At 33.4% G+C, this 27,754-nt stretch overlaps 1 protein-coding gene across 2 annotated transcripts in view; it reads left to right on the forward strand.

Moving 5' to 3' along the window:
* Nucleotides 1-27,754, forward strand: part of SPIDR (scaffold protein involved in DNA repair) — a 537,804-nt gene that overhangs the window by 33,349 nt on the left and 476,701 nt on the right. The window contains exon 2 of one of the 2 annotated variants that reach the window (XM_074277912.1): nt 18,026-18,107. The exons of the other annotated variant lie outside the window; for it this stretch is intronic. Coding sequence (XP_074134013.1) covers nt 18,026-18,107 — 82 coding nt within the window. The remainder of the gene's footprint in view (nt 1-18,025; nt 18,108-27,754) is intronic. 2 annotated transcript variants of the gene reach the window in all.

A 27,754-nucleotide genomic window follows, 5' to 3' on the forward strand; every position in this document is an offset into this window, starting at 1 on the left:
TTATGAGTTCTGCTGCTTTTGTTTTATGACATTCCTTAAAAGCGTTCAGAAGGGTTTTGGGGAAAATTCGGACAATTTGCTGCCTTTTCTCTGCCATCTTGGCTCCTCCTCTGATAGTTGTCTTCTTGATGACTAACTTTATTGTGATGAAGTTAGCATTTAGAAAGAGTATTATTCTTGGGGCAGGTAGATGGCATAGTGGATAGAGTACTAGCTCTGAAGTCAGGAGGACCCAAGTTCAAATTTGGCCCCAGGCACTAAACACTTCCTAGCTGTGGACAGGTCACTTAACCCCAATTGCCTCAGGTTAAAAAAAAAAAAAAAAAAAGTATTCTCATCTGGAACCTCAGAGAAAATGCTAATATAGATAAGTCCTGCTGACGAGAGAGAAAGAGAGAGAGAGAGAGAGAGAGAGAGAGAGAGAGAGAGAGAGCGTGTGTGTGTGTGTGTGTGTGTGTGTGTGTGTGTGTGTGTAGAGGGGTACCATGAATTTTAAAGACACAAGTATTGCCTGTCTCCTGCCCATTATTATTTATGACCCAAAATTGATCAGAAGATCTCAGAATTAAAAGGAGTGAAGGGTTATCTCATTTCCACCCTTCCTTTTTTATAAGTGGCATTTTCTGGGAGTGTGAGACCTGATGTGTGAAATGATTCATCCAAGCCATACATAGCAGTGGGCAGAAGGGACACTTAAATCTAGTTCCTCTGACTCTAGAGCTAGCACCCATTTCACTATGCCAAATTCCTAGCTGCCTAAATTCTACCTTATTAGGATATATGCATTGCTCTGTCTTGACCATTTAGGATTGTTCTGGATGTAAGGATTCAGGACTTGGCCATAAGGTCCTCCTTTTCAGTTACTTAGATGCACCTTCTATCATAGATTTTTGTGTGTATGTCTTCTTATTTCTTTTCATTTACGTTACAAATCCCAAAATTTTACATAAATTCTAGGTATTATTATTAGTATTAAATTTTAAATTCTTTTGAGAGTGAGTTTTGTGTCTTATTTCTAGCACCTAGCACACAGTATCTTCTGTGAGATAGGCACCTAATATTTGTTGAATTGAATTAAATTGATTTACAAAAAGTTAGTATAGTTAGTAGTCATCAGATAATCATTTGAAAAAAATTTTGCCTTGTCTGCTGACATTCAATGGATGTGTTTGTATAAAATTTTAGCTATAGCTTTGTTACCCAGAAAGAGGATTAGAAAATATTTTTAAAATGTTTTTTAAAAAAAGGAAAATGAGACTTATTAGAATCCTGGTGTAGAAATATTCCATTTACAAAAGATTGTGCTCACCTAAAAATGATTTATCCATTTGCAGAAAAATCATTTAAGATTGTGTCTGACCTACGCTAACCAGAATAAGCAAACTCTTTCCTAAGCCTACTTCAGAGTTATCCTCATCCAAACCCCAAAATTCATCAAACTTAAGATACCCATTAAATGCCTTTTAATGATTGTTGTTGCTGTTGTTGTTGTTGTAGTTGTAGTCCAGGGTCAGACAAGACTTGATATTTATATTACTGATAGCTTACTTAGTATGTTAACATTTTGATTACTCTTGAATGGCCCAGAAGTATTATCCAGTGAAATGAAAAATGACAATATAATGAGGGTGGGTTTTCCTTCCTCTTTTTTCTTATCACTCCTGATGCTGCCCCTTCCCATCCAAGAATCAAATTCATATACATAAAATTTTAAGTATAATAAGAGAGAAATAAGTTCTCTTGTAAGTGCCTCTTGTCAATCATGAAGTAGTTTTTTGAATGTGCCAGGCACCATGTTGTGTTCTGGGGATACAAAAAAAAAAAAAAAAGATAAAAGACAGTTCTTGTTCTCACAGAGCTCACAGTCTAATGGGAAAGATAACATGAAAACAACTATCCACAAAGAATCTCTATTCAGGATAAACTAGAAATAATCACCAAAGGAAGGCACTACAGTTAAGGAGGATTTGGCAAATGACTGTTGCAATGGTTAGAGTCCTGGGTCTGGAGTCAAAAAGACCAGAATTCAGATTTGGTCTCAGACACTTGCTGGCTGTGTAGTTCTGGTCAAGTCATTTAACATTTTTGCCTCAGTTTCCTCAACTGTAAAAGGAGAATAATTAATTCATGTGGAAATATTTGTAAAGCATTTAATGAAGTGCCTAGCACATACTAAGTGCTATGTAAATGTCAGTTGCAATTATGACTGTTAAACATTTGTCATTCTAAATTTATCAGTCTATTAAAGCCAGAGCTGGAAAAAAGGAGCTAATGAAACTTTATAATGATTATTGAATAAAGAAAAATGAATTGGGAACCTTATGAATTTAGCTTGACAGAAAGACTTGGTAACTGATCAGAACTCATGATATAAAATGTTCTCCTGAATCCAGAATTGATGGACTCAGAATGCATTTTGAAGCTTTTTTAATTTTTAAATGTTTTCTTCCCCTCCCCCTGCCATAGCTGTTGTGGAAATTGTGTTTTGCATAATTTCTCTCTCGTGTGTGTGTGTGTGTGTGTGTGTGTGTGTGTGTGTGTGTGTGTAATGGTTATAGTATTTCCTTTTCAGTGGATAGAGGAGTGAATGGAAGGAAAGAGAAAAATATAAAAATAAAAATTTAATTTAAATTTTAAAAAATTCAGTTTAATTAGTCCTCATAAGCAAATGGATATTTATTAAGTGCCTACTGTAATGTACACTGCTTTGGAGTACTATGCTAGGAATGTTTTGAGGGAAGGGAAAAATAGAGATTGAAGCACTGGTGTTAAGAGAATATTACAAATAAAATCTAAATCTAGGTGATAACAGTAGTGAGGATTAAGATGAAGAGACTGATTAATAAAATATATTCCAGGGGAGGAATAAGGAAAAGTCTGAGATAATACCAAAACATTATTAATTCTGTATAGAGTCTTTCCAGGACTCTTTGGGATTTAAATTGTTTACAATTAGATTTCAAGTTCATAAAACATTTCTAGGAACACGGTCATATGAATTCAATATTATTTTACCCTGTACAATAGAACTTATGTAATACAAGTCCTTGAAGCTTGAATGAGTGATATAATGAAATGTTTTGTTGTTTTTACTTTTTAAAAAAAGTTTTGCTCTAGTGTGAATCTGTTATTTTATTGTTGGGGGAGAACTTTTCCCACCATGTTTGGCCTAATTATAGCTTTCCTCTGAGCCTGTCTTAAAGAGTTGCCAGGGGTAATGAGAGGAAAAATGACTAGCCCATGGTTGTTCAATTAGTATTTGTCAGTAATAGGACTTAGACTTATATCTTCCCAACACCAAGGTCAACTCTTTATTGTGCCATATCTGTCAAGACTCACTTTAAAAAATTGTTGTCCTATACAAGTCTTATTTTGAAAATGTTACCTTTGAGCTGTTGATATCCCAACACATTTTTGGTTTACTAAGATACCATTATTGTTATCATTATCATTATTTTACAGATGGGGAAATTGAGGTTGAGAACTTGCTTAGGGACACATAGCAAATACATAAGGGCTTGAATCTGGGATTCTTAATTCTAGGTTTGATTCATTTTGCACTAGATGTGTATAAAAATAGACATACTAGAATGATGAATGGATATGTAAAATACTTAAAACGTTGGAGTTTTAATTGTTAAAGTTGTTTGCTTTCACAAAGGTAGTTTTCAAATCAGTACCCATAAGCAGTTTTTCATTTTAAAATTTTAATCTTGATAAGAGTAGTTGATAATTATTAGCTTCTACAGCTAATGAAATTAATTTCTTGACTCCTTGTAAAATATATTCACAAAGATTCCATTGTCATCCTGTCATTGAGAATAGATAAGTTCTGCATTAAAGATAAAAGCAATTCTCTCATCACTTTAAAAAAAATTTCCTTAATTTTTAATGCTTCTCTGAAAAGAATGAAGCATGGAAATAAAACTTAATATGTATTATATTAGTCATTGCTATGTTTAGAGAACATAATGTCGTCAATTTCCTTTATTGTTGCCATGTTAAAATGGTCAATTGGATGCCCAGTTACTTGCCAAGCAGTGACAGAAGTACAAATTAATTTCCAGTTTGTAAAGTCAAATACACTTTTCTCCTTTTTTGGGGAGGGAAGAAGAAAGGATGAAGTAGTTGATTTCAACAATGCAGAAAGAAGCTATAATATTACTTCCTCTGCCATATGTATATTTTGTTTTTAGAGTATTTCACTATCAGTTAATTGACACGTGAGATAATTGGAGATTGAGGTCAGTAAATGTTGTTGACAGTCTTTTTTTTTTTCTTTTTTTTTAACTTATAACTTTATAAATCTTTGAACATATTAGGTTCAGTGCTTCTCTTCCAGTATGTTCCCAGCCTTTATTTTTCTTAGCAAGATCTTAATGACACTTGCTGATTCACTATTACTGTTTAAAAATCAGTTCATTTTGTTTGTTTGTTTGCCTTATTTGTTTTTGCTTTTTTTTTAAGCTAACGAAACAAAATTTTGACATGGTTCCAGGTATTTGAAATGATATGACGTGGTGATGTTAATTTGTAAAAATATATTTATTTAAATTTTAAAAGTAATAGTTATTTGCAAATTCATCCTGTTATCTCCTGAAAAATACAGGAAAAAATGAAGTAATGTGATCATTGAATCACAAATTTTAAGTGGGAAGAGATATTAGCAGCATATAATCTGAGATATCCATTGGTATAGCAAATTTCTAGGGGACAAAATAACTTCTGTCATTGTGAATCTGTAATTTATAATGTTGCTTCAAGTTTGAGAGGTTAAATGACTTGCCTAAGGTCACACAGCTGGTCTTTTTGTAATCATATAAATTGTTGCTCCAATTATTGCACATTTCAATTTGCAGCAGTTCATAAAAGGCTTCCCAGGTTTCACTGAAACTATCCCTCTCATTTCTTGCAGCACATTAATTCTTTTATATTTCCATATCATACTTTATTCAGTTATTTCTCACCACCCAATGAGAGATTTAATTGAAACTGAAGCACAGCTTCTTTGTGGTGGCCAGAAACTGGAAACTACGTGGATGCCCATCCACGTAGGAGATTGGCTGAGTAAATTGTGGTATATGAATATTATGGAATATTATTATTCTGTAAGAAATGACCAAGAGGATGATTTCAGAAAGGCCTGGAAAGACTTATATGAACTGATGCTGAGTGAAATGAGCAGGACCAGGAGATTGTTGTATACTTCAACAACAATACCTATATGATGATCGATTCTGATGGATGTGGCCATTTTTAGCAATGAGAGGATACAAATCAGTTCCAATAGAGCCAGCTACACCCAGCAAAAGAACTCTAGGAGATGACGATGGACCACTACATAGAATTCCCAATCCCTCTAATTTTGTCCACCTGCATTTTGGATTTCTTTCACAGGCTAATTGTACACTATTTCAAAGTCCGATTTTTTTTTTTTTTTTTTTTGTACAGCAAAACAACTGTTTGGATATGTATATATATATTGTATTTAATTTATACTTTAACATTTAACATGTATTGGTCAACCTGCCATCTGGGGAAGGGGGAAGGAGGGGAAAAATTGGAACAAAAGGTTTGGCAATTGTCAATGTTGTAAATTTACCCATGCATATATCTGGTAAATAAAAACTATTATAAAAAAAAAAAAGTTTTAAGAGAAAAAAAAAAAAAAGAAACTGAGGCACAGATAGCTTAAATGACTTATCAGCCTCTTGCATTTGATCCCAATTCAAATATATAGACTTACCTAGCATCAGATCGACTTCTCTTCTCACTATGCTATCTTTGTATCTATTCTGTTTGTGTATTTGTGTGTGTCTGTTTCTATCTTTCTATCTTTTAATCTATCTAGTTTCCCTTGATAGAATATAAGCTCCTTGAGAATAGAGATGTTCCGTTTTATGTATGTATTTATATTCTCAGGGCCTGGCTCAGTGTCTGGAACATAGTAGGCAGTTATAAATGCTTGTTGAATGGTTGAGGATGAATGGATTTTGTAAATATAAATAAAGGGTTTTTAATTAGGAAGATGGTAAACTCTACTAGAAAAATGTCTTTGGTAAAACACTGATTGACATTATCCTATTCATGTACTTGAGGGAAAATGAGGTTTTTTTTTAAACTTCTCAAGTGAACAGATACTGTAATGCTTACTTTGTTTTCTTTTTACTTTCCATGTATAAATTTTTCTAGAATATATACTGATAACTGGTTAATATATTGTTTTATATATTGCTAAATTAAAAAAAAATCACTAGTAATTTTTATTATCTATTCCAGTCTCACAGCTTTCGCTAAGTGTTTCAAATATGCAAGGCTGTGCTCCAAAGGCAAAATTAAAAACAGTTCCTGTCTTCAAAGAACTTTCATTTTTACTAACTCCCTCTGCCATGACCAATAAGCAGAAGAGTATGCATAAAGTTGCATTCAGTACTGGAAAGAGTGGACAGGAAGGCTGTATCATTGGGGGAAGCTAGGTTTTAGATATAGCCAATGATTGCTAGTTAGATGGAAGGAATGAGAGAGAAAAAGATTGAAGATGAAGCTTTGTTGTTTATTTTTAAGTTTGTTTTCTAGGAACGGGAATTCTAGAAGATACAGTGGAATGGCTAAGGGGTGTTTGGTTATACCTTGTAAATACTCACCCAGTCCCAATGAGAAGGAACTTATTACCTCTTAGCAGTCACTTTACTTATGGATAATTAAGTTTTTCCTGATGTCAAAACTACATTTTTCCTTTGTGACTTACCAGTTTCTTCGGTTCTTGCCCTCTGGGGCCAAAGAGAACAAGTCAAATATCTCTTCCATGTGACAGCCCTCAGATATTTGAAGGCAGCTATCATTAGTAATGTGTTTTTATCTTTAAAAGAGGGAATAAATTGTTAAAATTCCTGGTAAATGAGGAAGTTTTTTTTTTCTTCATATATTCAGATATTACCAGCAAAACTGGGAATAATGAAGCATAGTCTTTTCTTTTCAGTCCTTTTCTTGGTTCACTGTAGTTTGTTGGATTTATAAGGAAAATATAAAGGTTAAATATAATAGTTTCTCTTTTTAATATTATAGCTTGTAATGATTAATTTTAGACTGAACTTCTCTTGGGATTCATTCTATCATGAAGATCCCAGGTCTGTTAAGGCCCTACCAAAGCAGTGCTGATGTACAAGGAATCAGCCTTGAGTCAGCCTAACTTGGTGTGGAGGGGCTCATTACTAGCAGGTTGACTAGCAGGTTGGTCTGCTGAATTCTTTGGCCATGACAACCTATGAAACAAAATTAATATTAAATCAAAAATAGTAGGTAGTTTCTATATTTTTATATGTATGTGTGTATATGAATATATATTCACATATATATGTATATACACATTATATGTACACAAATACATGTGTGTATAAATACACAGACACATACATACACATAGTCACATACCCCTGACACAGTATCAAATAAATATGTAATTTGTTGAGATGTTTTTTCCCCCCCTCTTATACTGCATATGATTGTGCTTCACTGCTCAATTTACACTTATGACTTTTTTCCCACTTTTATTGATGATATTTGTTTATGAATTACCTAGTCAAGATTAGGGAGTAGATTGTGTCCTTGGAACAGATAACCTTTTATTCTATGAATGATGCTGACCTTAAATGGTTAGACTCAGTAGCCTCTAAAGTCCCTTCCATTTTAACTCTATAATCCTATTTTGTTGTTTGTCTGTTTTGTTGTTTGTTCTTAACATTAGGGAGGTGATGCCATGATATGCATATGAATTGGATTTAAATGAAGGAGAACTGTGCAAGATCTCTTGCCTCACCTTCCTCTCCAGAGCTATCTGGGTCCAGTAGCAAGATATTGATCAAGACAACTGGAGATGGCCCTGGATGTAATAAGAGATCTTGGCCTTTGTAAGCTAAAGTCTTCAACAGATGTATCTAAAGCTAGAGATTTGGAAGCCAAATATCAGAATTTAAGAATATTTAAGTTCTAAAAAATGTGACAGAGACCCCACATGGAGCTGCCAACAAAGATTGGGTACTATCACCAATCTTAATCTTTGTGATGAATGAGTTGATCTCTCATTAATTTCCTATTACCCCTATACTGTCTTTGAGGCAGGTAGGTATAGAGTACATAGGTGTTATGATCCTATAAATGACAATGACCATTTCATATCATATATATGTGTGTGAATATGCATATATACATGTATGCCCCCACACATAGGTTTGTATTTATATTTTAGCTCTAAATCTCTTATCTTATGAATGAATAATGATGGTCTTATTCATACCATGGAAAAAATGAAATTAGTATCAGAAATTATATCCTTAACCCCAGTCCACCATCTTGCTAACATATCTCTTTGTTCATTAGGGATTTAGATTCAAATCAGTAGCAGATAGTATGTAACAAACACTATATGCTGTAGGTAGTATATTATTGTGCTTAAGATTGAACAACACATTTATTAAATGTCAATATATACAGATTATTGGAGTACCTATCTGTATTTTAAATTTGGATTCACAAGCTTGATATTGAAAAAAATGTAATCTTTTCTTAGTATTGAAATGCCAGGGATCAGGACTTTTATACAAAGGAATGAATATATGAATAAATATATAGTGATCAGCTGATGTGTTTCAAAAGCAGGATATTACTTCCTGCTGTGATGCCTTAATAGAATGAAGTGGAGAAAATGAAAGTAAAGTAAGTGAATGGAGAAGTTGAGAATTTGACTAAAAACCTTCCTTTTTCATTGAATTGAATTCTGTGCTAAATTTTGTGCAGTGGTTGGCTTAATCCTACCCTGTGAACAGAAATGTCGGTACGGGCCATTTACATGGTAACCAGGAATCAAAAGGATTGGAAAAAGCCACAGAAGCTCTAGTAGCAATGTAGAACAGAAACAGGAATATGCTGCTCATTTTCCTCTTCTTTGCTCTAGACAATTTACGTCAGAGTCTGAGCAGCCCCCTAATCCTTTGGCTCTGCTCTGTTTAATCTTTGGCTTTTCTTAAGAATTGCTTTCTTTCCAAGCTTCTTTGGAAAGAGTGGGAAAAAACCCCCAAATCCTAATGTAGCTAAAGGTAGTATTTTGGGACTGTCATTTCCATTTCTGCTTCATGCCAGATAAATTTAAAATAATCTTAAAGGTCGTCATTTTGGTGACCTAGAGGTGTAGAGTTTTTTTGACAGTCATAAGTCAGCATGTTTGATATAGAAAGCTTTATAACTTGTATTTCAGGTATGAATGTTCCTAGGTCATGTAGAACTATATTCAGTAAGGTTGATGGTTACTGTTACTTTAAAGGATTAGATTCTATCTTGAGGTCTCTGCCTTTCCCGGGTCCTAAGGTTCTGTCCTTAGACTAGGGTGAATTTGCTTGGGGGAAGGATGGGAAAAATGAAAAGTTCAGCTGCATTTTCAGTGTTCCCTTTGAGGCAAAAGTATTGCTTAGAATATGACTTTCTAGATGAGGAGGGACTAAACAATGAGGAAGTAAAAACCAAGACCTACCTTTTCTGACAAGTCCTGTGATCCTTGTCTAAATATGACCCATCTTGGAGAGAATTTGGCTTCAGGGTAAGAGATATACTGTATTAAGAAAATTAGTGGAATAATTTTGTATTTGTATAGCCTCAAGACTAGTAGAAATCAAAATCATCTAGGGATTTATTTATAAGTAGATTTAGTACAAATCAGTAACCACCAAAATCTTCAGACAGAATATTTATTTTTAATTTCTATTTAGATAATTGATTATTTAAAGATATGATAAAAAAGAGATTACATATGAAACTTTTGAATCTATTGTAGAGGGTATCTAAAAAGTCTTTTGTTGTTGTTCAGTCTTGTCCAATTCTTTGTGACTCTTTTCGGGGTTTTCTTGGTAAAGATACTGGAATGACTCGCTATTTTCTTTTCTAGCTCATTTTACAGTTGAGGAACTGAGGTAAACAGAATTAAGTAAAATGCTTAGAGTCACACAGCTAGTGAGTGTTATTACTGTCTGATGATGGCTCAGTGCTCCATAAACTGTGACACCTAATTAGTTTCCTTGCCACAAAAAAGTCTTACTGCATCTTTGAATAGTAGTAACTTCAAGAAGTATATATGCTATAAATTTATAAAAAAGATTTGAGATTAATTATCAAAAATTTGAAAATATTGATACGTTTCTTTAAAGAATTCAATCTAATCACTGTGCTAACATCCTCTAGTTGACTTGGACTTTCTGAAAATTTTAATCAGCTGCTATTCATAACATTTATTGTAAGTTATTGTCACAACAATAATTTAAATTTTAAATAGTGCTTTTCAGATATTATTTTATTCTTTTTACATATGAGGAAACAGAGACAGATGTATGTCTAATGACTTGTTCAAGGTCATACAGACAGTAAATATCTGTGGAAGGATTTGAACCCAGGCCTTCCTGACTCTAGACCTAGTTCTGTAGGGACACCGGGCATAGTGTAAATTCAGCATACTTTTAAAAAAGCTTCCATGCTTATCTTTTTCCTTCCAGATTTCCTTCTGTTCTTTTCTGTGCGTCTGTTTATTGTTGTTTTTGGTTTTTTAAACAAGTGGTAATGATTTTTTTCTTTTTTTGACAGCATTATTGCTAGCTCCTCTTTCCTTCCAAATCCTTCCCCCATTGAAAAAAAAAAAAAAAGAAATACTCATAATAATTAATCATAATTAAACAAGACATAATATCAAAAGCATTGACCATATCTGAAAAAAGTGTTTTTCATCTTTTACTTTTATTTAGTCCATTACTACTATCAGCAGGTGGGCAGTTTGTTATGTCATTGGACCTCTGAAGTAGTAGCTGGTCATTATATTGATCGGATTTCTTAAGTCTTTCAAATTCTTTTAAAAATATAATGTTATTTTTGTATATATTGTTCTCCCTGGTTCTATTTACCTCACTATGCTACAATTCATACAAGTTTGTTCGAAACTGTACCTTTCATCATTTCCTAAGACTCAACAATATTAATTTACATTTGTATGCTCTGATTTTTTAGGCGTCAATAATTGATGAACAAGTTGATGATTGTTATTCAGTCATTTCAGTTGTGTATTATTTTTAGTGATGCCATTTGAGGTTTTCTTTGTAAGATTAGTCTACTATTTCCTTTTCCAGCTCATTTGACAGATGAGAATACTGAGGCAAACTAGGTTAAGTGACTTGCCAGGGATCACATAGCTGGTAAGTGTCTGAGGTTGCATTTGAACTGAGGTTTTCCTGACTCTGGGTCTGTTGCACTGCTTAAGTTAATATATGTAAACAATCAGTAAATAATTATTAAGGGAGAGCTCAAAAGAATGAAACAAATACTTAAATGCGTACTCTGTACATTATACTAAGCACCAGGGATTCAAAAATAAAAGTGGGGTAAATGACACATAAAGAACATGTAGTCTAAAGAAGAAAGAAGTCTAGGAAACACAAAGATAAAGAATTGAACAATAAAACAGTCTATCAACATACCCCTTCCTAAGGCAATGGTTGTGGTTATTTGATTACAAATCTCATAAAAAGAGGTGAAAGAGGAATATAGGATATATATAGTATGAGGGCAAGTGGCTGAATAGATGATGGCTAGAATGAAAATGGAGCTGCATATTTTTAAGCAGTGCATACCCAAACGGCTTAACTGTTTATAGGCATGGTATTTGTTTAGGTTGAAGCAACAATGATAGCAGAGCAAAAAGTGATTGGAACTAAGATGGAGAGTGTACCAAGTATTTAAGGTAGCAGAGATTCCTTCTGGCCTGTAGTGTGAGATGCATAGAGCGTAGTAGTATGAGAAGAATAAGATGCTATGAGATTGTGGATGACTTGATGTTAAGCAGAAGAACATGAATTTTACTTGGTAAGTAGTAATGAATGCCTAAAGACTTTTGAACAGAAAAGGAATATAATCAGATATCTGCATAAGTTAAGATTATTTTGACAGTTGTTTGAAGGATAGATTGGAAGATAGAACTGTTAGGAAGCTATTACAGTAGCCCAGGTGGCTGTTAATGAGTTTTGTTCTAGGGAATGGTAGTGGAAGTAGAAAATCTAATTTTGAGGGTATTTAATGTTATAGAGGTGAAATTGATAAGATATGAAAGACATTGATTGAATATGAAAAGTAAAGGAGGCGAAAAGTCAAATTTAAAAGTAGACTGGATGAATGGTCATGCTTTACATATAGAAATTATAGAAGATTTTTTTTTTTTTTTTTTTTTTGAGCAGTAGGGAAGGGTGAGACTAAAATCTCTCTTTGATTTGTTGAGTTTTATGATATTGGTGAGGTTTTTTAGGTAAAAAACACCATGTCCTATAGGCCATTGAAATGTTCTTCTAATGTAGTGTTCAGAAGAGATGTCATGATTGGACAAACAGATTTGGGAGTCTTCTGTACAGAGATGGTAGTTATACTTAGAGTAGTGAATTACTAAGTGAACTAGCATAAAGAGAAGATGGACAAGGGATGTTGGGGAACCAACCACATGAAGAATACCTGTGGAGAATGAGGCATAAAAGAACTGTAGGATATTATAATTATAAGATTACAGATTTAGAACTAATAGGAATTTTAGAGATCATTCTGTCATATTCTTTTTTTAAAGATGAGAAAACCGGTCCAAAGGTATAATTTGACTTATTAATTCAAGATCATTCAAGTAATAAGTGCCAGAACTGAACCTGTATCCTTTGATTTCAAGCTTAGCATTTTAAAAAAGTGCTATCTTTTGTTTTTATAATATCTTTTTTTACTTTTTCTGCCCTCCCCTCACTTATCCAATAACCCTTCCCAATCAAGAACTCTTAAAAAAAAGAAAAAAAGCATTCTAGTAAAACCAGCCAAATCACACCGAGTTTTGACAATATGTAATATTCATACACAATCACTCTGCAAAGAGTGGGGGAAAAGGTATTTTCTTCTTTTATAAATAGTATTTTATTTTTCCAATTACATGTAAAGACAATTGTTAATATTCATAAAAAATTGAATTCCAAAAATTTTCTCCTCTTCTCTCCTCTTTCCAAAAAGGTAAGAATTTTTAATATATTATGTGTGCCATCATATAAAATATATTTCCCTATTATATATGTTAAATAAAAAGAAACAGTCCAAAAGAAAAAAAAAACCTTGAAAAAGATCAAGAAAGTGAAAATAGTATGCTTTGATCTTTATTCATTCAGACTTCATTGTTTTCCTGGTTCTGCTCACTTCACTCTGCATTAGTTAATATAAATCTTTTCAGGTTTTTCTGAATTCTGCCTGCTTGTCCTTTCTTATAGCACAATAGTATTCAATTATATTACCACAACTTGTTCATCCCTTCCTCAGTTGATAGGCATTGCTTCAATTTCTAATTCTTTGCCACCACAAAAAGAGCTTATATAAGTATTTTTATATATGTGGGTACTTTCTCCTTTTTTATGACCTCTTTGGGATACAGACCTAACACTGGGATTACTCGATCAAAGGGTATGTACAATTTGATTGCCTTTTGGGCATAGTTCCAAATTGTTCTCCAGAATGATTGAATTGGTTTACAACTTCACCAATATCCTTTCCAACTTTCATTTAATAGGAATGGGTCTAGTATTTTTTTCAAAAGCTTTTTCTGTATCTATTGAGATCGAGATATGATTTCTGTTGGTTTTGTTATTGATATAGTTAATTAATCTGATCATTTTCCTCATATTGAACTAGCCCTAAATTCCTGATTCCCTTTTGGCCATAGTATATGATTCTTTTGCTTTATTGGTGTAATCTCCTTGCTAGTTATTTTATTTAAATTTTTTGTATCAAGGTTTATTAAGGAAATTGTTTTATAGTTTTCTTTCTCTGTTTTGGATCTTCCTGATTTAGGTATCAGCACCATATTATATGTTTCATAAAAGAAATTTGGTAAGCCTTTGCCTGTTTTCCAAAATAGCTTATATAGTATTGGAATTAATTGTTCTTAAAATTTTTGGAAGAATTCATTTGTGGAATCCCTCTGGAATTGGGAATTTTTTTTCCTTAGAAAGTTCATTGATAATTTATTCATTCAGTTTTAATTTAGTTTTTTTTTTTCCTAAAATGGGTTTATTTGAATATTCTATTACTACTTCTGCTAATCTGCAAAATTTATAATTTTTAAACTATTCATCCATTTCACTTAGATTATCAGATTTATTGGCATAGAACAAAATAGCACCTAATTATTGCTTTAATTTCCTTTTCATTGGTGATGAATTTACCTCTTTTATTTTTGATACTCGTAATTTGGTTTTCATTTTTGTAAAGTCAAAGTAACCAATCATTAATCTGTCTTATTGTTTTTTTTTCCTTCATAAAACCAGCCTTTAGTTTTATTAGTAAAACAGTTTTTTTTTTAATTTTCAATTTTATTAATCTAGCCTTTGATTTTGTTTAAATTTTGGATGTGGTATTTAATTGGAACTTTTAAATTTGTTCTTTTTTATGCCCAATTCATTGATCTGTTCTTTATTTTATTGAGGTAAGCCTTTAGATATATATAATTTCCCCAAAACACTTCTTTGGCAGCATCCCAGTCTCATTGTTGTCATTCTCTTTGATGAAATTATTGTTTCTGTGATTTATTGTTTGACTCCCTTGTTCTTTAAGATTAAATTATTTAGTTTCCTGTTAATTTTTAATCTATCTTTTCGTGGCTCTTTATTAAATATAATTTTTATTGCATCATGATCTGAAAAAATACATTTAATATTTAATATGATGTTTTTATGTTAGTTTTTTTACAGTCAGTTTTTGTGTAAGTGCCATATCTGCCTTATAAAGGGGTATATTCCTTTCTAGCTCCATCAGTTTTCTAGAAATTTATCATAATTAACTTTTCTAAAATTTTATTCATTTCCCTAACTTTTTTCTTATTTATTTTGTAGTTAGATTTATCTAATTCTGAGAGGGAAAAGTTGAGATTCCCTACTAGTATAGTTTTTACTGTTTCCTTCTATAACTCATTTAACTTCTTTAGAAATTTGGGTGCTATACCATTTAGTACATATATGTTTAGTATTGATATTGTTTCATTGTGTATGGTACCTTTTAGAAAGTTGTAGTTTCCTGCCTTGTCTCTTTTAATCTGTTTTTGCTTTTGCTTTGAGATTAGAATTGCTACCTCTGCTTTTTTTTTTTTTTTTTTTTTACTTCAACTAGTATAATATATTTTGCTCCAGCCTTTTATCTTAACTCTTGAGTTATTTTGCTTCAGATGTATTTCTTGTAAACATTTTGTAGGATTCTGGTTTTTAATCTGTTTTGCTATCCATATCCATTTTATAGTTGAGTTTATTATATTCATATTCACAGTTATGATTACTGTGTATTTCCTTTCCTCCTATTTTCCCTGTTTATACTTTTCTCTCTCTCCTTTCACTTTGTTCTTCCTCACCAGAGTTTTGCTTCTGACCACTGCCTCCCTCAATATACCCTCCTTTCTATTAGCTTCCTCCTTTACTTGTCCCCCTCCCCTCCTATATGGTAAGACAGATTGCTATACTCATATTATTATTATTCCCTCTGAGCCAAATCTGATGAAAGGAAGGTTCAAATAATGCTCATCCTTCTCCCCCTCCACTCTAATTGTTCTTTTGTGGCTCTTCATGTGATGTAGTTTACTTCATTCTCCCTTGTCCCTCTTCTTTTTCTTACTCCTTATTTTTTTTTTTTTTATATCATCCTATTATAGTTAACCTGCATTCTCTGGCTATGTATACTCCTAACTACCCTAATAAAGATATAGTTCTTATGAGTCAGAAATATCTTCTGTACATTTAGGGATGCAAACAGATTAACTTTATGAATGACTTATGTGACTCCACTTACCTTTTTAATGCTTCTTTTGCATCTCATATTTGAAGATCTAATTTTTGTTTGACTCTGGTCTTTTCTTCAGGAATGTTTTAAAGTCCCCTATTTCATTGAATATCCATTTTTCCCCCTGAAATACTGTGCTTCCTTTTGCTAGATGAATGATTCTTGTTTGTAATTTGCCTTCCAGAATATATTTATGTCCCTCCAATCCTTTTAAGGTAGAAGATGCTTAGATCTATAATTCTGACTGTGACTCTTCGATATTTAATTATTTCTTTCTGGTTCCTTACAATAGTCTCTCCCAATGTTCTGAAATCTGGCTATCATGTTCCTGGAAGTTTCTATTTTGGGATCTTTTATCGGGAAGTAATCAATTCATTCTTTCAGTGACTATTTTGCCTTCTGGTTCTAGTATATCAAGGCTGTTTTCTTTGATATAATTTCTTACAAGATGCTGCTCAGGCTCCCTTTTGGCAGTCTAATAATTCATAAATTATTTCTCTTGTATCTGTTTTCCAGGTTAGTTTTTCTAGTGAGGTATTTTACAGTTCTTCCAACTTTTTTCATTCTTTTGATTTTGTTTGATTTATTCTTGGTCTCAGACCTTAGCTTCCACATGCCCAATTCTCATTTTCAAGGAATTATTTTCTTCAGTTAGCTTTGGTACTTTTTCATTTGGTCCATTCTGCTTTTTAAGGAATTGTTTTCTTCGGTGAATTTTTGTATTTCTTTTTCCACTTGGCCAGTTCTATTTTTTAAGGCGGTTCCTCCCCTTGCCCTTCCCAAGATTTTGATTCTTATTCATATTTCTCTTGCATATCTGTCATTTCCCCCTTCCCTTTCTACCTCCCCATCCTAGTTTTTCTTCTGCCAACTCATGTTTGATTTTTAAAATTATTTTTGAGCTATTCCAGGAGGACTTTCTGGACCCGAGACCAAATCGTATTCCTCTTTGAGCTTTTACATGTATATGTTTTGACATTGTTGTCTTCTCCTGAGTTTGTGTTCTGATTTTCCCTGTTGCCATAGTAACTTTCTATGGTCAGGTTTTTGTTTTTTTTTCTTTTGTTTTGTTTTATATTTTGTTCACTTGCCAGACTATTTCATGAATTTTTAAACTGAGCTGTGCCCTGGGGTAGAGGGGTCATTGTTGTAAGCTTCTTGTGCTAGGGGGCCAGGAATCTAGTCATTTGCCACTCTATCTGAGCCAATACTTCTGGTGCTAAAGGGTGTATCCAGCTATCCAGGGATGTAAGGGCCTAGTCTTGCTGACTGTACTGGAGCTTCTGGATCTGCAAGGCCTGATTACTAATGTGCTTTTGGGGAGCTGGAGGCCTAACTGCTGTCCCACTGCAGGACACATATGTCTCACTTGACCTGCTTAGCCAAAACCACTGGTCCTCAACTACTGATTTGTACTGGGGTTATGGGCCTCCTGGTAGGTTGCCAGGACATCACTTGCCCTGGACTCTGCTCCTTTTTTACTTAAGTGAAGCAGACCTTCCTTTCTTACAGTCCTTCTGTGTTATCTTGGGCTGGTAAATTGTTTCACTCTGGGTCCTTTTGTGGGTTGTCACTCCAGAATTCATTTTGAGGTATGATTTAAAATTATTTCAAAGGAAATTGGGGAGAGCTGCAGCAACTTACTGCCTTTTCTTTGCAATATTGGTTCCACCTTCTGTATTCTGAAAGTGTATTTTATAAACCTTTTTCTAGGACTAGCTAGGTCATTATAATTACATAGGATTTTGGATTTGGTGACTTCATTTTTTAGTTCTTTATATTTGCATAATTGTAATAATTTTTTTCTCCTCCTTTTTCCTTCATGTCTTCTCATATTTCTCTGATTTCTTCATATCTGTCATTTTTTTATGGAGCAGTAATGTTTTGTTCCATTCATCTACCACAATCTGTCCATTTCCTAATCATTGGGACTGTGGGAGGAGGAAATGCTCTGCATGGAGAAAAGTGGAAGGACATTTTGCTTGGAACACAAAGCACGTGAAGAAGAATATAAATTATGAAAAGCCTAGAAAAGTAGTGTGAAACCATGTTTTATATGGTTTTAAAATCCCAAGTGACCATATTATATTATATCCTTAAGTCAGTAGAAAGACACTGAAGAGTTTTGAGTAGGCACGTGACAGTCAAATCTGTGTTTTAGGAATTTTGCAGCTGTTTGGAGGATGGATTGGAGAAGGGAGAAACTGGAAACAGAAACCCAGCATTCTTTGCGGAGGAGTGAGGTAGGAGAAGTAGTAGAATATATCTTTGAAGCAGAAAGAGAAATTATCCAAAGGGGGCAAAGGAGGTGTGGTAGACTCATTAATTTCTAATGTTGCTGAAAGGTAAAGAATGGTAACTATGTGGGGAAACATTGGCTTTCATGATTTTAAGATCTTTGGTGATATTAGACCATTTGTATTGCAGTAGTGAGTTTAGATGTTTGATCACAGAGGATTGAGGACAGGGTGAGTAGTTGAGAAAGTAAGTGGTGGCTACAAATATTCCAACAACCATTCCCAAAACCGTAGGAATATGCTTCCTTTTGTGAGTGGAGGGGCTTGTTGCTGAGTGGCACAGAAAAATCAAGGAGAGGCTTCTTTATATTAGGAAGTCGTAGGCATGGGAAAAGAGAAAAAACTTTTTTAAAAGGAAAGAGTGAAAATATGTGAAGGGAGGGATTGAGTGCTGGAACAAAAACCTGAAAGGAGTCCAGATAAGGTTGTAAGATGGACTTGGGTAGATGGATTAACCTTAAGGAGTATAAGGGATCTCTCCTGTGACCAGGAGGAAGAAGAAATAGGGTATGATATTGGAAATTGATGAGGAGTAAAGGACAGAATTGGGGGATTTCCCCGAATCCTGAATTATCTCAGTGATGATGTAGGTCACGAAAGGTATAGGACTCAGGTTGGTAGGGAGATCAGAAGATAGTTTGGGGCAGTCACTATATTTACTTTAGGGAATAAGATAGATGTAGATTTAAAAGGATTAATAAACAGCACTGAGAGTCCTACTGTGTATTTGGGGAATTGATAAAATTAACTTGCTTTCATGAGTTTCTCTAGTCCTGTTCAATAGCCTCAGAACAAAAATGGAGACATAAGATATGAGTATTATTCAGATATTGAGTTAAATTTAATAAAAATGTACTAAGTGTCTACATTTGTAGAAGGCATTCTCCTGGGGCTACAAAGACAAAAATGGAACTTTCCCCTATGCAAAAGGTTTTACAGTACATTGGAGGGATACAGCATAAAGAAAAACAAAGTATATTGTTCTAACAGCCCTTTTTAAGAGGGAGAGAATATATTACCTGGAGTATTAGGTATCACATTGGAAGTAGTAACTGAACTTTTCTTTGAAGGAAGGGATACTACAAGTCGGAGGTGAGAACACACAGATTCCTAGATTTATAGAAAGGTAAGATTTGCAAATTAGCAAGGGAGTTGATACTATAGTATATATAGCCCATTATTGAAGTTTTAAATATATGGGCTGATTGCTGAGTTTGGAGATTCATGAAATTAGAAGTCAGAGAGATGGGCTGAGAGAATCAGCATGTTAGGATAATGAAGCTCTTTGAGGATAGAGATAGTATGTATGGTATTCAGAGATAGATGGTATGAAAGGTGAAAATAGAGTTAGAGTTGAATTTGTTTTCTGTGTAGTAGCAGTGTGATTTCTAAAAGTACTGAAGTATAAGAGGTGACTATATTTGTGCTTTATCTAAAGTGGAGTGGAAAAAGGTCTTATGGATTGTAGCATCAGGAGAGTCAGATTTTCAGGGAAGTTGTCAACATAATGTTGATAATGGCAGGGACAAGGATGGAAAGTGAACTAACTAAGAATTAAGGACTAAATCACTAGAAAATTTGGGAGCATGAAGAGTCTTGGGTATATGATAGCAATATAAGGTGTCAAGGAATTTGCATGGATTTTGAAAGGATTAGAAAAAAATGGTGGTAGAAAAAATGGTCTCAAAAGTGGCAATGGTTAATGTGAAGTATGCTTGTTCTTTTCTTTGGTCCTTTGAATTAGATGTTGCAAAAAAGGATGTGTGATCTTCAGGTCAAGCTAAGTTTTAAAGGGAAGTGGAAGGAATTTAGGCTCAGAAGTTCAAGCTTATAGGAGAGTTGAGCAGAACAGAGATTGAGTTCTAATGGATTAAGCAGATGATGATGGTGATTAGTGAACTGAATTTAAATTGGAAAAAGGAGGAGAAAAGGTGATTAGAACATTAAAACAGTTGATGCACAATTCTGCACTTTCAAGTGACAACTGTTTGGGGATTAGGGAGCTATCAGACAAGAAAGAGGTAGGTTGCTAGATAGTAGAAATGATGGGAGTGATTTTAATGCTCCTATGAATAGTTTATACTTCATTTGGTAGGTGATGAGGAGTCATTGAGAGTTAATTTTATAAAGCAAAATGTCTTTCTCTGGCTAACATTTCCATATATGTTTTCCCTTTTAAACTTCCCTTTTGTATTTGCATCACTAACACTTAATATAGTGCTTGATACATATCAGGGAAATGTGATGAGAGCCTAATTTAGAATGATCAAAATGGGAAAGTAGAAAGGATGGAACAGACATGAGATATTGCACAGAAAGAATCAGTAGGACCTGTTAAGTGTTTGGCTAGAGGGAGTGGGGAAAGGTTAGAATCAAATATAATTTTTAGGTTTGAGTCTTGAATGACTAGAAGGGGTGTCTTGTAAACAAAAGCAGAAATATTAGAAGCAGCACATTTGAGAAGAAAGATGAATCTTTTGATTGTTTTGGGTAATATCTTTTTTCTTTTGTAGGAATGCCGCTTTGATGGTTTTGATTGTCATCTTCTAGTTCTTATTTTTCTAAGCTCTTCATCATCGTTACCATTTATCCACCAGGTGTAGTATTCAGTTGTATTAAGAACTTATTTGAGCTAGATTATCCTCATATTTCTAGCATTTTATACCGTGTTTTGAAATACCGTTTAATTTGTTATTTTTGAAGACTATTTTTAGCATAAATTTTAAAAATCTGTTCTTTATGGTCTTCATAGTTACTGCTGGAATTTTAAATACTCTTGCTTTAAAGTATTAGATATCTGGCCTCCTTTTTTCCCCATTTGCCAAGTAGATTATATTAAATTAATATTCTAATTATATATATTATTCTACTAATGTTACTCAGAAACCAGAACAGGCATATGTGATTGATTAGACACTTAGAATATATTATTCATTTATAAAAGTAATTTATCTTGTACTCTTGAATGTGTCAGAAAAATTTATCATACACATATTCTGTTCCACATAGTTTTTTTAATCCCTCAAATCTGTTTTATTGGGCACAGTCAAGTAAACAAACATTTACTAAATGCTAAGTGCTAGGAATAAAACTTCAAGCAGAAAGAATGGCAGCACCATCCCCCAAGGAGCTTACATTCTAAAGGAGGAAGGCAACATATAAAGAAAAGCTGAAAGTGGAGATTGGGGGCAAATAGGAGGAAGTAGGTCCCCAGGCATGGGCAAGTTAGAGAAATCCACAAGTTGGGATTAGATTTTGAGGAGAAATGAAGACAAGGCTGACATGGATGATTTCCTTAAAATGGAGCTTTTGGAAAAACCTCGCCGACAAAGGAAGGGGTCATAGGACCAAGAGTACTCCAATGTGAGAAAACCTAACACTGAATCCAACTTTTAGGGTAAAGAAACTACTGTGCCATGATAGACAAAGTCCAGAGTGTCAAGAATAGAGCCTAGAGAGAAAAGAAGCAGCGGGCTTGTGTTTCATTATGTTAAATTGACACATACAATCTGAAATAATCTTTTTAATTTAAGAAAGTTGTCCAGTTTTCTAAAAATCTAATTCTTGTTCTTTCTTTTATTCTTTAGGTTGATCTGCTATTTTTTTCTCTTCTTAGAATTACAAAACAGTTCTTTCCTGATTCGTAAAATAGATATTTAAGATAATGAGTAGAATTATTGAAAACTGGAATTACTTTATTGTTGTTATCTCATTTTATTGAATTGGGTTTTTTTTACTAGTAAAAGTGCATGTAGACTAAATATAAGAATTTGATAAATGATTTAAAATAAAATATAAAAACAAGAAAATAAAATTTTCTGTATCTTTTCTTGCAATGTTAAACTCTTTCCTACAAGTATTCAAGTGTCGATTTTATTATTATTCAAAAAAAGACAAGTAGTAAGACAGGAATTCCTGATGTATGTGCTGATGTGTGATAAGATTAGTTAAGTTCTTACCGGAGATCTCTGAGCAACAAATGGTTGACTTGTAGAGGTCATCTGTGGGAAGAGATAGAATGTGTATATTCACAATATCTGAGGTGATTTTTTTGAATGAGCTCTTTCCTGATCACTGACTACTAAATAATTCTTTAGAGCTCAATCCAAGTATAACACTGTCTTCAAGAAGCCTCTCATCCTTTCCTTCTATTTCACCTAATACTTTGCTTTTATCTTTCTTTTCCATTACATTCTACCTATTTTAATATGCATATGTGTTGTAGTCCCTCTGGAAGATGGCAAGCACCTTGAGACAAGTTGATAGAGTGCAGATACTTAGTAGATATGTGACCTTGTGCAAATCACTTAACCCTTCTTGCCTCAGTTTCCCCATCCTTACAATGAGTTGGAGAAGAAAATTGCAAAGCACTTCAGCAACTTTGCCAACAAAACCCTAAATGGGATCCTGAAGAGTTGGACACAATTGAACAACAATAACATAGAGTAATATTGTTGAAAGTAGGAAAGTTCTTGATTCAGGCTATCCCTTAGTAGTGAACCAGAGAAAATGAAAAATAATAATGAAATACCAAAATTGTTTATAGTGATTTCATCGTCTGAAGAGTAAAATCAAAAGAAGGTCGCATACATTTGGATGGGTAAGCTCTAGAGTCAATCCATGAATATATATGCCTTGGACAGATAGACAGTTAACTGAGGCCAAAAGTGAATAGGAGAAAATAAAACTGGCTAGCATTTATGAAATTACGAAGTTCTCTTAATGACCTTGAATTTTTCCTTGAAACAAAAGCCTAACACCATTATTCTTAGGATATGGTGGCTGTGAATTGTGGACTATTACAGTCTCCAAAAAATTAAAATTCTTCCTTTATAGATGAGGAGAGATTTGTGAGGAACATAAGCAGGTTACAGAATATTAATTAACAATGAAGAATCACTTATGAAAATTGTTATAAAAGTTACTATGGAGATAAGAGACTAAAATGATGGTGAATTTGTCATGTAATGAAAGCAAGCATTAAGTGATGATCAGTTTGTGATATGTCAAGAAATCTAGAACAACATATAACACATTGAATGGACCCCGCCAAGGATGGTAGATGTAGACTATACAGAATAAATAGGCATGAATGGGTTGTGATTTTCACTTCTATAGGAAGGGTACACATAGATGAAGGTACTTTTCCCTTTTTCAGATATTATATATGGAGAATGGGTCCTATTCTGTAGCAGAAGTTTTTGCTAAAATTATATAATTACACATGATGAGACATTATTTTCTTCTTTTGAGAAACTGATATTTATATTAAGAAAAAAATAAAAATTAATGAAATAATAACATGTCTAATTTCTTATGTTATAATGATAACTATTATATATATCTTAAAGTGTAAAAAATATTTACATATTATGCTTGCATATTTATATACATAATACTTTCATATTGTATTATAAAATTATAGCTATTATTAAATAGATAACATATTTAAAGTTTGCAAAGTAATTTACAGTATTATTTGTTACATAATTACCTATTTTATTTTAATAATAACTTATATTTATATTTGCAAAGTGGTTTACATATCTTTATATAAGAATTTCCTATTTTATTTTAAAAATAGCTATTATAATATTTTAGTTTGCTAAGTTTATATATCTTATTTCATTTGATTGTAACAATTTCAGAAGAATTGTTACAGGTTAGGAAAATAACTGAAAGAGGCTCAGTATCTGAGGGAGGATTTGAATTGTCTTCCTAACTCCAGTTTGAATGCTATGTTTTACTCATTCATCTATCTTATCTTCCAATTACCTTCCAAAGTGGTCTCTCTTAATAATTTACATCTTTGGTCTAGGCTTCTATTTTAGACTCCAATTCTATATCACCATCTTCATGATGGATAATTTTACTTGTTTATTATGTATTTTAAATTTCTTATTCTTAGCTTCCTCTCAACATACAACCAAAAAGAATTTCACTTCAAGACATTCCTTTTTATTTTTTTAAATAAAATTTTATTATAGTTTCTGTTTCTTACATCATTGTAGTTACACCAAGTAGTCTTTCATCTCCCTGAAAGCTCTCCCATATTAAAGATACTGTTTTTTTAGAATGGAAAAAAATAAAGAACAATTGATTAGTACCTCAGAAAATTCCAAAAACATGTAAGATGTATGGCACTAGGGAACCTTGAACTCCCAATGAAAAAGAATAGTTTGGAAGTGTCTTCTCATATTTCTTCATTTGAAGCCTACTGCTTTAGCTGCATCCTAAAAATTTTCGTATGTTTCATGATTAATCATTTCTGTGGTGAATTTATTTAGGTTTTTGTTAAGTTTTCTGGTTTGTATCTTTTGTTTGTGGTTCTGAATCAATTGCTATTATTATTGCATTACAACCTTTAAAGGATATATTAATTACTTCTGCCTTTTTCCATTTGTTTGTAATATTTCCATGCCTAGTACATAATCAGTTTTTGTAAAAGTTTTATGTAGTGTTGAAAAATATTTATATTTTTTCCTGTCCAGAAAATGCTGAGTCTTTCAACTTCAGTTTCTCCAGCATTTTCCAGTACCATATTTTCTCTTTGTCTTTCTGTTAGACTTGTTTGAAACTGGGAAAGAGAGATATTGAAATCTCCTATCACTATTGTGTTCTTGTCAGTTATAATAATTCCTTTATGAATTTAGATGCCAAACATTTATAGCGGATAAGTTTATTACTGGTATCAGTTTGAGGTTTTTGTTTTCTTTCAGCATAATATTGTTTTCTTGTTTATCCCTTTTTATTTTTAAGTGGGTTTTTTTTTTCTGTCAGCATGATTATAACACTTGTTTTTTTTGGAATTTATTTAATACATAGTAAATTTTTTTCATTCCCCCCCAGTTTTATTTTATGCCTGTCTTTGTTTTAGAAATGTGTTTCTTGTAAGCAACAGATTGTAGGGTTTTGTTTTATTATTCAATCTGTCACTTCATTTTATTGAATTGTTTAATATACTCACATTTAGAGTTATGAGTTAACTTTATATTTTCTTCCCATCTGTCTTCAATATTGTTTTTTTTCCAAGTTATGTTTTTTTTTTCCTGTTTTAATCTGTTTTCATTGGCTTTCTATTCCTCCTAAAGCCTTCCTCTTGTTTGTTGTCTCTTTCCTTTTTTTTGTTTTGCTTCTTAGTTGCGCTTTTTCTCCTGTTTTTTCCTTATCCTTCCTTTTTTCCTCTGTTAAGTGGTTTTCCCCTTCCTCTCATCCCCTTTAACTAGTTCTCTTCATTAGTTTTTAAAATTTCATTTTTTTGTGTCCCTTTCCAAAGAGGATTTCTTTTACTCTCTTCACTATCCATTCGTCCATCCATCCATCCTTTTTTTCTTTTTGCTATAGCCCTTTGCTGTCTGATTCATGACTCCCTACAATTACCTGGTCTCTTCCTCTTTTTTTTCTGTATCTTTATGCAATCGAAAAAGTTATCTGTTTTAGCTCTTTCCTCCATATAATTTATACCATGATTTCTTAACCATTCCCCACACATTACGCCTTTTCACCCAAGAAATATTTTTGTAACCCTGGGTATAAAGATATGTGAAATAGGTATAAAAATCAAACATTTACTGATAATAAATCAAAGAAATTCACTTAAACACTATTTTTTGATAGATATATATTTTTGCCATTTATTAAAGACAAAAGCAAATTTGGATACTAACGAGATTTTACATAAAAAATTAAATCTTGGCAGAATATTTGATACCTTTTACTATTGCCAAGTTTTTCCTGACCCCTACATTCAGTTACACAACCACATGTGTGTTCTCAACCCACAGTTTAAGAAGCTCTGATTTATCCCACAACCTTATAAAGTTGATCCTAAGTAGTCCTCTTTTCCATTGTGCTTGACACCCAGAGCAATACCAGTTATTGCAGGTGTAGAGAAGATCCTGCCTTAGTGTAGGCCTTTTCTCTACCACATTCCTGATTATGCAATCCATCACTAATTTATACCCTCTTCCAGTTAGCTTTTTCCCCTACTTACTTCAAAAGTGACTCTTTGGGTTTATGCTCTCCCCCTCTGCCAGCTGCCCTTTCCCCATAGAAGTACCCCAGTCTTGTCTGCCCTGGAACTGCTTTGTTGATGCTGTGGCATTGTCCGCACAGACACTAGTAGTTTGCACTTTTGCAGTGCTACTGCTTTGGGGTTGTGGCCCTCAGGCTCTTGCTTTTTCTCTAAGCTGTCTGTCTGTCCAGGCTTAGGCATACTTCTGTGGCTTAAGCTAGAGGTTCCATGGCACTGGAAAGAGTGTGTGTATGGGGGTCAGAAACAGGGTCTGGGCATGGGCTTTAGTGTAAGGCTGGGTTTGAGCGTTAGGTCTTGCTGCCAATAGTATGGAGAGGTTAGGATGAGGTGCTAGATGAGTTCAGGGTCAGTAAGCAGTAACTAATGGGTTTTAGGGTTTTTTTTTAATTTACCCTTTAAATTTTGGTGTCCCAGACCATATAGACAGCTGAGCTGCTTTATCTTTGGTGTACAGTTTCTGACTTGCTTAAGTTCTAGAGGTTGTGGGCTTTGGAGAATATGCCTAGTCCTCCATCTGTTGCTCATGTGACCTAGAAGTCTTTCCTTTTTATTTCAATGTTGTTATTCTCCCAGTCATCTAGGATCAAAATTTTGGAGTAAATTTTGACTTTTTCCTTTTCAGTTCTGCCTCATGATAGTCATCAAGCTTGTCAGTCAGTTCTTCCTTGCAGTCCCTGGAATGGATTTCTCTTTTCTGTTCCCTCTTCCAGGATGGGCCTTTGTTTTTTGGTCTATTATATGTCTGAACTAATATGTCTGGACTATTACATTAGTTAGTTAATTTAGCATTTGTATTTCAATCATTTTGTATGCCACAGACATTTTGGTCTTCCTGCTACATTTGACATTGATTTGTCCCTGCTGTCTATAGCATAAATTCAGAGAATTTTAGAATTTTGGAATTGGAGGGAACCTTAGCAATCATGTAGCCCAACCTGCTCATTTTATAGATTCATACTTATACTTATTCATAATTAGTGGCAAAGTTGATTCAATGTTCATTCCATTGCACCAGATTATCCATGACTTTTTAGTCAGGTAGCCTCCATAATCTAGCTCAAATGTACCTTTCTAACATTATTATTGCTGTTCTTTGGGTCCATGACCCCAGATCTACTATTTGAGCCAGATTAGTTTTCTTGTTCTATGATCATGGAAAATGCATATCAGCTCCTTATATTCTGCCATCTTTTCCAGGCATTTTTTCCCCTGCCTTCTTTGCTTAGCTTGCCCTGACCATCCAAGGAGCTATCTCCCATTACATTTCCCCAACTCACAATTCAGGGCTACATCATCTTGATTTCAACCATACTGTGGAAACAGCTGTTTCCAGCTCTTTTTGACTACTCATTAAAGACTTGCCATGTGCTACTTTTGGCTTTACATATATTGCATTTCCTCTGTTTTGCTTGTAAACTCTTTGGGGCTAAGGACTATCTTTAATTTCATTGTATTCTCTATAGCACCTTTTACATTGTAGCTAGCTTTCACATAAAGGTATTCAATACACATTTGATTAACATTTCAGATAATTCAGTTAACAGTTCAGATGAATGTG

This window comes from Sminthopsis crassicaudata, chromosome 1, assembly GCF_048593235.1.
Source record: "Sminthopsis crassicaudata isolate SCR6 chromosome 1, ASM4859323v1, whole genome shotgun sequence".
NCBI classification, from domain to species: domain Eukaryota; kingdom Metazoa; phylum Chordata; class Mammalia; order Dasyuromorphia; family Dasyuridae; genus Sminthopsis; species Sminthopsis crassicaudata.